The sequence below is a fragment of the Vanellus vanellus genome, assembly GCF_965231255.1.
Source record: "Vanellus vanellus genome assembly, chromosome: 1".
NCBI lineage: Eukaryota > Metazoa > Chordata > Aves > Charadriiformes > Charadriidae > Vanellus > Vanellus vanellus.
The window spans coordinates 215,960,466-215,973,551 of NC_138905.1; the positions used below are offsets into that span (position 1 = coordinate 215,960,466).

General features: G+C 37.1%; 1 protein-coding gene across 1 annotated transcript in view; it reads right to left on the bottom strand.

Annotated features, from left to right (window-relative positions):
* Positions 1-13,086, bottom strand: part of PICALM (phosphatidylinositol binding clathrin assembly protein) — a 73,273-nt gene that overhangs the window by 16,255 nt on the left and 43,932 nt on the right. Inside the window, exons 12-16 of the mRNA XM_082491634.1 lie at positions 12,036-12,136; positions 2,334-2,441; positions 1,300-1,431; positions 1,180-1,210; positions 282-381 (exon numbers count right to left, since the gene is read on the bottom strand). Of these exons, the coding sequence (XP_082347760.1) occupies positions 282-381; positions 1,180-1,210; positions 1,300-1,431; positions 2,334-2,441; positions 12,036-12,136 (472 nt within the window). The remainder of the gene's footprint in view (positions 1-281; positions 382-1,179; positions 1,211-1,299; positions 1,432-2,333; positions 2,442-12,035; positions 12,137-13,086) is intronic.

Consider the following 13,086-nt stretch of genomic DNA (forward strand, 5'->3'; position numbering starts at 1 on the left):
GAGAGAGGCTGGTCAAACACTGCTGAAGTTCATGCTAAACCTGCACAGGTCACATCAAACTGTTTACTAGAACCTCTCAGCAAAAAAAAAAAAAACAAACCAAACATACAACAAAACCCACAACCAAGCAGTACACATACACATATCAAACTGACCACTTCTTCAATTTTCTACTACCCTTTTACTGCAGCTATAGATCACTTTCAGATTTCTCCATTATACATCAGCCTGCATATCTAAGTCACAGGGAACTCACTATTTTAAAATTAGCGTTTGCTTACCAACGTTGGAGCATTCCACGCGGTTGTAGGTGCAATCTTGGGTTGCCAGTTGGAACCACCTGTTAGTTTCTTTTCACCTGGCTGAGTCCAGTTTACATCACTTCAAATAAATTGTTTTTAAGAATTGTTAGAAAACATTGGATTTTCTTACAGAATTCCCTCAGGTAAACACTACTTCCTCTTGGAAATGTGGATTCTTTTGTTAGTGAAGGTCATTTTAGCAAAGATGATAAAAGGTCTCATGACAGCTTGTTTTGGCTAGGAAAAGTAATGCAAGATGTTCAACATGAGCCACCTCAGCTTTATCTAATCTCAGCCAAGCTCCCCAGTCTGGGTAAGTTAGTCTAGCTGACTTTCCTTGGGTCAAGATAGTTTCATTAGAAGCACGTGCATACTAGATTTCTGAATGATTTCACAGTTGTCACAGATGGTCCCAATAAGCCTGAAATTTGCTAATCGCATTCTCAACTGTGCTGCTAGAGCAGATGTTCACTACTCTAGAATACACCCTGCTTCAAAATTCACTTCTCTAAAGGACAACCACAAGTCAGAGGTTGTAGTTTCACAATCTTTAGTACAGCTCCACACACCCTGAGACCGCACAAAGTATTTACAAGGTGTACTAAGATTACCTACAAAGCAACATTTTCATGAACTTATGTCCTAAATATATACAAAGCCTGAAAGGAATCAGAGCCAGGAGGACATCTTGCCTGCTCTCACCTTCCAACAGCTCTCAACAACTCACTACACTTTGTATGAAAAAAACCAAAGTACAATCCCAAATGTGATCTGAAGGTTAACATTATGTTGTCATGCACAGGTTTGAGCCCGTACATTCATAAAACTTTACTATCAAGGAAATCAAAATGCTCAACCTTTGATTAAGCATACTCACTTTTTAGTGGTTCCATTTCCAATGCCCAAATCTGTCACAAAGTAGAAAAAGATACTATTGAAATCCTAATCATTTAAAGGAATTAAATAAATATTTATATGTTAGCAGTACAATACTTACTGCCTACAAGATTGGCTAAAGATGAATCCAGATCATCTGACACTAATTTGTTAGGTGGTACTTTGGCAACTGGAAGACTCTGGTTTTGAGAGGCCACTGTTGGTTTTAGAAGACCACCTAGTTCATCAAAGCCTTGGAATGATAAACATAAAAGAAGTGAATGTTGTGACATTCAATTACATAGACAGCAAGTTCAACACAATGGCTAAAATACAAAATTTAACCTAGTAGCTCTACACTATACAAGTAGGATAAAACTTAAGCCTCTTCATAGAGGAGGTATTTATTACAGAAAGGAGATTTCACTCTACTAGTTTAACCTACACGACATCAATTTTACATAGAATGGTTTCACGACTGCAAAGCAATCAAAATATAAAACAAAATAAAGATACCTTAAGTATTTCAATCTTATAAAAATGCATATGTATTGTCTTTTAGTGGATCTCTGGTTTGCCCAAAAAGAATCCAATGTGAAGAGTCCAATGTAAAAAGACCAGAAGGTATTTACTTTCCAGATGCTCAAAAGAACAGAAAGAGTACTAACTGTGACTACAATCCAAATTAACTGTGTAGGTTTTGACAATTTATCTTTTTCTGAAATAATCTTAACATCAAAAGAATAACATGTAGGCAAAGGGCCAAAAATGTGTTGCACAGATAAATAAAACTAAGATGCGACTTTAACTCAACTTCTTCTGACTATACTCTACAAATACAGACTTAATTTCACTTCACAGCATGTAAAAACAAAGGCCGTTCACTGTGTGAAGGTTTAATGCACAAAATTTTTTAAGTGAAGGAGATCAGTGTAAACATTTCAGCAGGGTGCACGTAGAAATAGCGTGTAAGGAAAAAATATTTGATTAGCAAATGGATGAAGAATGCTGCTCCTGGCCTTTTAAACTCAGCTTTCTTTGCTTCGGCTGGAACACTGTCACAGCAGTACGAGTAAATACAGATTAAGAGATTTATACTTCAAGAATAACAAAAAGTTGAAGGACATACGTCATTTATTTTAGTAAGTGTCTTACCACCAGAATCTAGGACGACATTAGAAGATTTGTTTCCAAACACAGACTCAAAGTCAACATTAAGGCCAGATGATGGCTGTGGTTGAGCAACAGGAGATGGAGTGAACCCTGTGGGGAAAAAAAGAAAGAAGTTGAATGTTTTTATACAGCATTTTCCATGAATACACCTTCTTTATGCAAGACAAGCCAAATAAATAGGTAGATGATTTAAGTACCGCAGAAAGATTAGGAATACCTCAAAAGTCCAAATTACACCCTGACACTGAGAAGCACGTAAGAGAAAGAGCTAGAAGCAGTTTATTTGAAGCTTATCTGGAGTTACTCCTCCAAAGAAAGGTTTTTGTCTCAAAAACTGGGCAGACGGGCCAGAAAAGACACTCCTCCTCCCCACAGTTGCTAATTCTCTGGACTATCTATTTACATCATCCTTATCCTTTTACCAAATACTTACAATAAATTTATTGAGGAAGTAATCACCACGCTTCTCCAGGAAAAGCAGCTGACTGGGTACAGAATCTGTTTCAAGATCACCTGCCTGGAGATTATTTCCTCCGTGTTTTATATTAGTTGAGCACCTGTCATATACAACTGCAGCAAGATCCACATTGTCCCAAGATGACTAGTAATTAGACACTCATACTACTAACAGCTTTTATAATGTTTACTTTGTTATTTTTGGACACATATTTTGTGGGAGACCACGTTTTGCAGTTAAGTTTCCAGTAATTATGGCAAGATATGAGGAGCTAAAGCCAAGTTTTAACTCCCACTCCTGTCTGACCTCACTCCATTTGTCTCCCCTTGTGTATCTGTAAGGCAGATGTAATCTGCTTTTAAGTGTTCTCCAAATACAGTTTTTTTCCGATATTTCAAAAATTTTTTGCAGTATAAAGCATTGCTTATGCTGACAGACAGTATTAAGTTGATGGTTCAGTAATATGGAAGTGAATATTGATTTGTTTCTAAAATAATATTTTTTTAATGTTATATATAATCATGCACACAAGTCTATGCATACATGTGCGCATGTACATCATCTTGATATTCAGGCAATTACAGAAGTAATTATTCCTTTATACAAGAAGCACCCAAAATATTCAATGCCATCTTGCGAACTAGCTCTTCAGGTTTCTAACAGAAATTTTGATGTTATGGAGAAATTAAAGAAAAGGATTCACAAATACTTCAGCAGTAAAACATCACAGTGAGTGGAAATAACGGACCAAGAATACCTCTTGGATTTCATTTAGTCTGCTGTGACAGCACCTCATTTCAATCTCACTGTTGTCCTGAAATAAGTCACATTTCACCTAGAAAATTAATAACTATAGGATGTTATCCTTGAACATAAACTTCACGGAATAAACAAATTTGGATTACCTGTTCCTTCCTATTTGTCTTAAAGGAACTTACAACTCAAAAACATCCATCTTTATGAAATTAAACAATGTACTTTTCATTAAAAACAAATCAAACAGCATACAGCAAAACTGGGAAGCAGTAATGTGGGGGAAAATGGGGAGTAAATAAACAATGAAACAAAATGAGTATCTTTATGACAAATATACCATCAAGTCGTAACAAGCCATTTCAGAGACTCTGAACTGTGCATAGGAATTCCTTTGATGGGATGTTGTGCAGCTCTTAAAACCGTGCCTGTACCGATAGAAAACTTGACTTACAATAGCTCATGTTTTTCTTTAGAAAATGGCCTTAACTGAAACAAGCTGAGTTTCCTGCTCTCACATTTTAGGAAGTTTCAAGCTTTATGAAGCTAACGAGATGAGACCAAGCAGAAGACAAAACAATACACAGGACTCCTTTGGGTCAGCCTCTGAAAAAGATCAAATCCTACTCCTGGTATCAACCAGCAGCCCAGGGCATTTTGTCTCACGAGGATGTTTTGAAAGGTGCAAAGGTCAGTGTTTTTAATGGAGTTCCTTCCAGAGAATAAACCAACAAGACTTGACAGAAACTAATCGTCTTGCTGGAACAAAAGGAACAGTCTCATACATAGCATTTAACCTTTTGTTTAATGACTCTAGCTTATTTCTATTCAAAGACACTAAGTCAAAATGTGACCATATGGTGCTTTTAAGAACTAACTCTGCCAAAAACTGTTTATTGAAGGTATTCCTAAACCTTGCATAGCAATGACGTTAACACTCCCTGTTCGATCTGGTTTAGGCAGATTATCATCCGTCACAGTCCACAGCCAGTCTAGCAACTGTCGGGACAGTATTCCAGAACCAGCACCAGTACTGGGTTACTACACAGACATTACACAGCTGCACAAATGGTTAGCCAGCAATTTAACGCAGGGGATACCTCCTCATGTTCTGTTGCAAAGCTCTGTACTGGTTTAGTGCACTGTTTAAGAGTAGTATGTCAACAAAAATACCAGAAGCAGCAAGAACATCCCAATCCCTTTATTTTAAAAGCAATGAGGTAGAGTAAGATGAGAAAATACTTATAACATGCAAGTCTTTTGCGTGGTACGTAGCAACATGTAAACTACAAGAGATCCTGAAATGGGGAGATACTCATTTCATGTTTGGACTAAATAAGCCTTAGTTTAGCACAAACTGAAAAAATATATACCATTTGTGACAACACACCTAGCACAAGCACATGAATAAAAATTGGAGCCACTACAATAATGCACTTCTGTAGCCAACAACATACCTACTAGTTCTAGGCACAAAACACACTCAAATTTCGGTGTTTGTGGTAAGGCTGTATGTACCCCGTTACCTACCTCCAAATAGACCAGCTACAGAAGAAGGCTCATTGTGGAAATGAGAAGCATTAGGGTAAGCTTGAGGACCACAAAAAGAATCTGATAAGGCATATCACACAAGAGAGAAAGCCAGGGAAGGAGAAGAGGGAGAGTTACAGAAAGAGAACCAAGATATACTGTTTATCTGCTATTACAAAATTAATTTCAGGTCAGTCTATAAATCCACATATACTCTAATAACACAGAATCAATGGAATGAAATCAATACACATCAGACATACAGCAAGAAACAAGTTTACATTATCTCTAACACAACAGGGGAAAGCACGGTTTCAAACTTACAGTTATATTAGGAAAAATACTTTTTTTTTTTTTCCAAGCAAATGCCATGTTTTACACTCGTAGAAGGAACAAGTGTAAAAGCTTCAAGGCATTTTTCTTATACCTGAAGTATAAGGATACAGCCCAATAGTAGATTCATATTTGATTGCCACAAAGGGATTTAGTTCAGTAAATGGATTGTAATGATCTAAAGAACCAGAAAGAGTTATTTTAAATCCACATTCACATTATCGTAGCACCTTGTTTGTACTATAGCTAGAACTGCATTTACATTTCGTGTATCATTCTGTTGGGAGGTCAAACTTGGTTTTAGATATATCTTTAGAGAATGAGACATTGGAAGGGAATGCGAAGTATCAATGCCATCTATCTCCCGCAACTTCAGGGCTGTCATGTGACGGATACTACCCAAACCTGCAAGTGCCACAAAAACCCACCAGGCTCCTTGTTCACAGCCCTGCACTGTCGCAACTTTTTGTATGACTGCAGAACAAATTATACAGAGGAAAGCGATCTGATTAATAACCCTACTAAAAAAATAACAAACAACTCTATTTCAAGTGATCATTCTACATTCACATGCAGCCATACAAATTTTATTGGTAGCGTGGGAAAGACTGATTAGAAGCATAGGTCAGCTTATTCTGCAGTAGTACCAGCTGAAAGTATTTATATACTACTGCCTCAGCCAACTAATCCTCCACAGGAGTTGTGGAGAGAAATTCACAGCAGGAGTTCTTGTGCTTGAAGCTCTTGCTTGCTTTCTCTCTCCACTAATCAAAGACAAGCTCATAAACTGGGTGGCTAAGGTGACAAAGTGCAGGTGGTATGAGTATCTCTAAAGAGGTCCCTTTGTTTTATCTCTGTTAACAAGTATCAGAGATATCAAATATCTCTGTTATAAGTCTGGATTCATTTCTCATCAATTCTCATAAGGTTCAACCTGCAAAAAGAGAGCCTAGCTCTCTAGCTAGCCTAGCTCTGCTTAAGAACAGAACTGACATAATTAATTGATTTTTAGTCTATGAAAGCTAACTTAATTCTTCATATTGAAAAGTAATCAAATTACTATGTAGCAGTACCAACAAAAACGTTAGAAGGATTTCCAATATGACAGTCTTGCTGAATCATCTCCAAAGTAAGATTTCAACAGTTTTCAAAAGGTGAGTCACTGGTTTATTGCCTAGTAGGTAAACAGTCTGAGCAGACCACGCACCAGAAAGTGCACGGCTTTACCAGTTTGGTTAATGCCAATACAACTGGGGTAAAAACACCCACTACCAAAAAAAAAAAAAAAAACCAAAACCCAAACAGATTAAGCTCCTATATTTAAAAAGAACATTTCAACCTGAGGAACCTGAGGTAGCATTTCATTCTCAGGCATACATAGTATTTGACCTTAAAATTCCTAAGCATAAGACACTCTGTAAAACCACACTCAAACAACTGCTTTAACTATAACTAAGTTCCTTTAAATCAGGTAGAATCCCATCTAGGTAGCCAAGCAAGGTTTTTAACACCATTTTCACAGCACAATTACTAAATCAAGTTCTAACATAGCACAAAATCAGCCCCAAATGACTGGCTTTTAGTTTCTGAAAGGCCCCACAAATATACTTTAGAAACTGAAATAAGTTACAATTTTTAGGAAATTAGTTTAAAATGGTACTTTACCAACAAACATTTCATGTGTGGGTGTCCTACTGGTGAAAGTAGATACATCAGAAGACACAGACAGATGAGCAGCATCGTTAGTTTTTGTAAGGAAAGGATTTAGGTTTGGAATGGCATCATCAACACTATCAACAGTAGCAGAAAAAGGATCTGTTCAATTCCAGAGAGCAAGGGAAAGAAGAAAAGGGAGATGGATTTAGTTACATGCTACTTCCTAGGTATAGAAGAGCAAGAGTTAAGAGTAGTCCAGGAAGTATAATTTTCTCCTGACATCTCTAAACTCGGGGTGACCTAGCTAATTGCTTCATTTTCAAGTTGTCCAGAATTATCCATTCTCTGCTCAAGAAAAATACTACAGATACTAGCTAAACTTTTACTATTTTTTTTCTTTTAAATTAATACCATCTTGGTAAAGGGTACTTCTTCCACAGTGTGTTTTATACTGAAGGTTAGTATGTTATTCCTCTTTAAACAAGCAAAAACAGAGCTGTACTGTTCTTTCTTCTTCAAACTGTGTTTATGGATTATTTTTTTGTTGTTGTTATCGGGCATCATGAAATTTTCAAGAGACATGAATGCACCAAGATAGCATACAGGACAAAAGCACTTGCGTCAGGAGCAATAAGCTTGCTGTGGATATGCCATTAGCTGCAAGCAAGCAAAAACCTGCTCTGCTTTGAGGGACAACAGCCAGCAAGCAGGGACAAGGAAAATGTTCCTTATTAAAAAACCCTGTCAGACCATACTGGTGAATGAAGGAAGCATAGATCTATGTGGGTCGCCTCCCAAGGTCTATATAGGAGAGTTTCAAGGTTTCCTGAGGATGGACAGAACCGCCAAGCTAAAACACTCCTGCACTCTGGGATCCAACAGATAAACAGGATAGGAAAGACAGCTACAGTACTTGTTGACAGAAGGAGCTGTGGTTTAGCTGTCTGGCTTCAAAGCACACAAATCCTTGATGGAAAACTCAAGAACTCACTAGTGAGATCAGCAAGAGTTGCATCTAGCCCTATTTGATTTATCACAGTGCCTAGAACTGCAACTGACTCTTCCAGGCAAACCCACTACAGAGAAATGTCTGAATAACAATTACAGGAGAGATTTCTTGAGTCCTTCAGTTTCTGGCCTTTCTTTATTTTTTCAAATTTTTTTTTTTTTTTATAACTTGGTTAGATTCCAGATTTCTCTACAACTCTTGTAAATACTACCATGACATGTGCAGCAGCCTCAAACTGCGAGTTATTTTCTCTCCCTGAATCTGACCTCCTGATTCTTAGCTATAAATCCAACACAGCTTGATAACGTGCAGATTTCAATCATACAGAAGTCCTAAAGAAAATTAAATTTTAAAACCATAACTGCATCATTCTTTGCAGGCTTAATAAACCCTTTTATTTTCTGCAAGCTCAAGTTATCTTATTCAGCAAGACCTGACTTCTCTCCCAAATTGCTTGGCTACATTGCAAGAATGAACGAAGTACCTTGAAAAGCCCTTTTTCTAAATCATTCAGTCAGCAAAACAACAGCGCCAAACACTGAATAAAGGATAAGCAGAATGAGCTAATATAGTATTTGTAATATAATAAGAGCAATACAAAGCTTTGTATTGTCACATGTATGTTTGGATAGTAATATTACCACCTTACGCACTTGTGGACATGCCCACCAGCCAGTCACCTGAAACGCAGTCCTTGCTTTCAGGCACTGCTCAAAACTGTTGTCTGCTTTGAATGATATTCTAGAAGCTGTAGAACGAACAGATATGACAATAAAACAGGTCAGACCATCCTTTAATCAGCTTCTGCTTGCTTTTTCTGTTGCTGCTTCCCATTCTTCTGATTCTATTGGTTCTTCTTGTCATTGGAAAAAATCCAAACAGATAGGTGAAACTCATTATTTCCACACTGGTACATTTGTTTTGCTTCTGAAGTTTAGGTACAAATTGATAGCTGGCAAATATACCGAACACAGCTGGAATGGTCTCCGAACAATCCCAATAAATGGGTCAGATAAAAAAAAAAAAATGAAAGAAGCTAAAAAGGACAAGAAGTTTTTAAACTACATTTGTTTGAAACTACTATCCACTGGAACTATTTTACACATGAACGCAACAGGAAAATTACTACATACTACTTTGTTTCCAAATCCCAAGGTTGTATATGGAGTTATGTGTTTTGACTAGTAAGAAAATGCAACTCAATTTTAGATTATCAAGATTTTCTCAGACTCTTTGCCTGTCTGCCTCTTTCTAATTCTAGCCAGTGTGTTCAATCCTGTCTGAGTCTCAGAACTTGCCAAATGCTAGTGACAAAGGTAACTAAAAATTAATTAATTGGATTTGGGTAATTTATATCCTTGCATATTCAGATTTAAAAAATTGCTCTCTCTCCTGACAGCAACACCTCAACATTTCTAAAGCTCAATTTCATTCTTGATTACACATGGCATCTGTTTGTGTCAATGGAATCACTCTGCACCTTCAGGCTGTCATTAGGCCTTAACGATTCAGGTGCATTTAAAAGAGTAATTTGAATTTTGCAAACTTCTACCTTTAAGTTATCCAACTGAAGTATTTTAGCTGAGAGAACAACGACAAAGGTTTTCCATTGGCATTTCTTACAGTTTGAAAAACTAAACTGAAAACATGCAATTACAGAACCTATCCTCCAGTTTATCTCATCAGCTTTAACTTTTTTGGAAGCGCAAGACAAAAGGCAGCAACCCAAATATAATGTTTTTGTAACAATTTATCCTTTTATTACATACCTAAGAGTTGCTGCATAATATTTTTAACTGATTTTAGTCCGTTGCAACTTGTAGCTGGTTCGCTACTCTTCTCAAAGTCACCATATACACCAAACACAAACATCATCACGTCAGAAGATTACCTAAGGGAGGGACGCCGTGCAGTGGTTAGAGCACAGGACTGGAAATAGTTCAGGTTCCATTCTTGGCTCTGCCACTGACCTGCCGTATGACTTCGGACAAGTCAGATAACGGCTCAAATTTCCCCATCTGTAAAACGTGGAAAGCATTTCTTATCTACCTCACCTATGTGAAGTGCGTGTTCATGGCCGTGAAGCTGAAGTTTTGTGTTGGTTTTTTTTTTTTTTTATTTATTTTTTTCATGACAGGTAACACAAAAAATGGTGATCTCAGAATTTTAGCAGACAGTCCAAAATCTTCACAGTTAACTAAATTTTATAAGTATTTAGCAATGTGTCAATAGTAAGCACATATCAATGACTGTTACCGAAGACTCTTACCAACAGTAACCCAACATTGAACACACACAGACAGACTTTCAGGCTCAATTTTCAGGTTAATAAAGCAATGCTAGATTGTGACGTGGCCTTTAAGAAGATAATTTCCCCTTCTATCTCTCATCCATTAAACAAATATAGCCAGCTGAAACAGAAGATATTTTCCAGAAAGCAAACAAGATGAGCAAAACACTTCTCTCCATTTCTAAACTCTAAGCCTATTAAACATTGAAATTTGTATGTATAACTTGATACGCTCCTCACTGCATCTTTCTAAAAGATGCTCTGCTCAGCAAAACTAAAGGACAAGTAAGCTACTTTTATTTATTTTTGAAGCTACCACATAAATTAGTATTGCCCCTGTCACTCAAAACTGTGTGGGATTTCCTTACAAATAAATGCAAGTAGGTACACAAAACACAAACCACACAGCAAAAAGTAAATAGGAAAGTAGAATACATACACTGCTTATTATGAAGATATATTAGATAACTGGAAAGATGTTTAGGAAAAGCTACAGCTCATAAAAAGAAATAGTGAAGTAAAATTTCAGAACAGGGTTATTCCAATGCCTACAAAACTTTCTGAAGCAGCAAGTCCCAAATTTTCACATCATAAAAGAAAGTATTTTTGCAAGCATCTGATTTACGAAAAAAATAGAATCTGGAAATAGGCACATAGTTCAGGAGTTTATTGTTTTAATAAGCGTCATTTATCTAGAAAAATATAAAGAACCATCCTTATTAGAGATTTTTAACCCTCCACTAGTACAACCAACAGTGCAACAGGCAATATGTTACCTATATCAGAAGTATTCTGGAACACTGCAAAGCAGCATAAAGAAAAAGAGCTCTGAGTAAATGCCTAAATGCTCTAACACTCAAACTGGCCTGAAGCACAACATTCACAACTTTCGAGAACGCTCTTGCTTGCCGCCTTGGTTTAAGGACTTGCCTGTATCAATAAAATAATCTAGCATCTCATTCAGTCCATCCTGGAAACTGGGCAGAATGATAATTTGGATGTTCTGAAGTAAATTTCAGATGGAAGAGTTCCTTATAAATTTTGTCACTTCACTTAAAGAGATCTAACGGCAGTTTTTTTTGCTAATTTGCTTCTGTAGTTAAGTGAAATATAGCAGAGAATTTGTAGAGAGGTGCCTTATTTTGTTTCCAATAACTAACTCCGGATTTTCTTGCTTTCTATGCATAGTTGTCACAACAGCCTCCTTTTGGACCTCATCCAAGTTCTGCTCTATTGTCACCTGCAAATTTGATTTAACATTAGTCAAATTTAAGAAGTTTATTTCAAAAATTCTGTACTCAAGTTCCCACATATGCAACGTGGGCTATCTGGCAGACATCTTCACAGAACTGGCTTCTCACAGTTAACTTTCTGTAGCTTGCTACGTGACTCTTGAAGACAGCAGTTGAGGTTGACAGAGCTGGTCAACAATTAAAGTAAATTTATCGAAATATCAAAATTCTTTGTAATCACCACATGCTGCTACATTATTTTAATCCATACCCAGATTTGACTTATTCTGCTCCCTTCATCCACTTGTAGCTCGTCTTTGCAAGATCTCTGTTTTCAAGGAAGAAAAAACCCGGAGAATAGGGGAAACATTTACAGGAACATGGCTATAGTAATTAGAACCTTAATCCGATTCCGAATTCTTACCTCCCCAGGTGCTTCCTACTTGTGGAGGAGCAGATATAGGATGTACAGACGGATGGAAAGTTGGCTGCAAATCAAGCAGATCATTTGGCAGCTTTGAAGTGCTACAAAGACAAATTAATACAACTGTTTGAACTACATCACAGTTTTCAATACAAGGCAAATGATAGCGACCGTCAACAATAAGCAAAGCTCTGTTACAAATTGGTTGTTACAAAATGTATACAACTAGCCCAAAATCAGAAAGCCTGGTGAACTTCACATTTTCAATTCTGTAGAAAAGCGTTAATTTAGCAAGCTAAGTTTTATGTTATGCCAAATGGCTTTTGTCAAAGCTGTCTAAGACAGAAAGACAAGCAGCCTTCTCATCTTCCTCACAGTCCAACGCCAGGGCTAGAGCATGTTACATTCCACAGTCTTCAGCAGCTTTTAAAATGACCTCGTGAAAGCCCTGCAGTAGGACAAAAGCAGACTGACAGAATGAATTCTAATGGGTTGCACCACCAAAATACTACATCTAAACTCCGCAACTGGTATGTTTCCACTATCAACCACTGTTGAGAAACTAGCCAACACCTACAAACTACTGAAGAACTTTGGGGAAAGCAAAATACAACAAGCCTTGAAACACTTTGGCACACAGTCATGTGAATGAAAACTCATTTAAATGCACATTTTAGACTATTCAAACCCAAATTGAGACCTAAGAACATCGAATGGAAATGAAGAGTGAAGTCTTAAGTACAACCACTGCAATAATTTCAAGAGTCAAAGAGGAACAGTAAAATTCCTCCTGCAGAGAGCTCATTTCATACTTTAAATTAGCCTTGAATAAAAAAGGAGTACTGGTGTTCACCAAGAACATTTTAGCACACAAAATGAACCAAAATTTGCACGTATGGCCGCTACTATGGACAGAAGCTAAGTCACTGGGGCATCCAAGCACCTTTCAAAATGAGACTGGTGCAAGAGTTAAGGCTAGTAGCCACATCCCAGGTCTCTGTATATTCTCTTACTGACCCAATCCCTTCTATCATTCAGTTTTTACTATTTC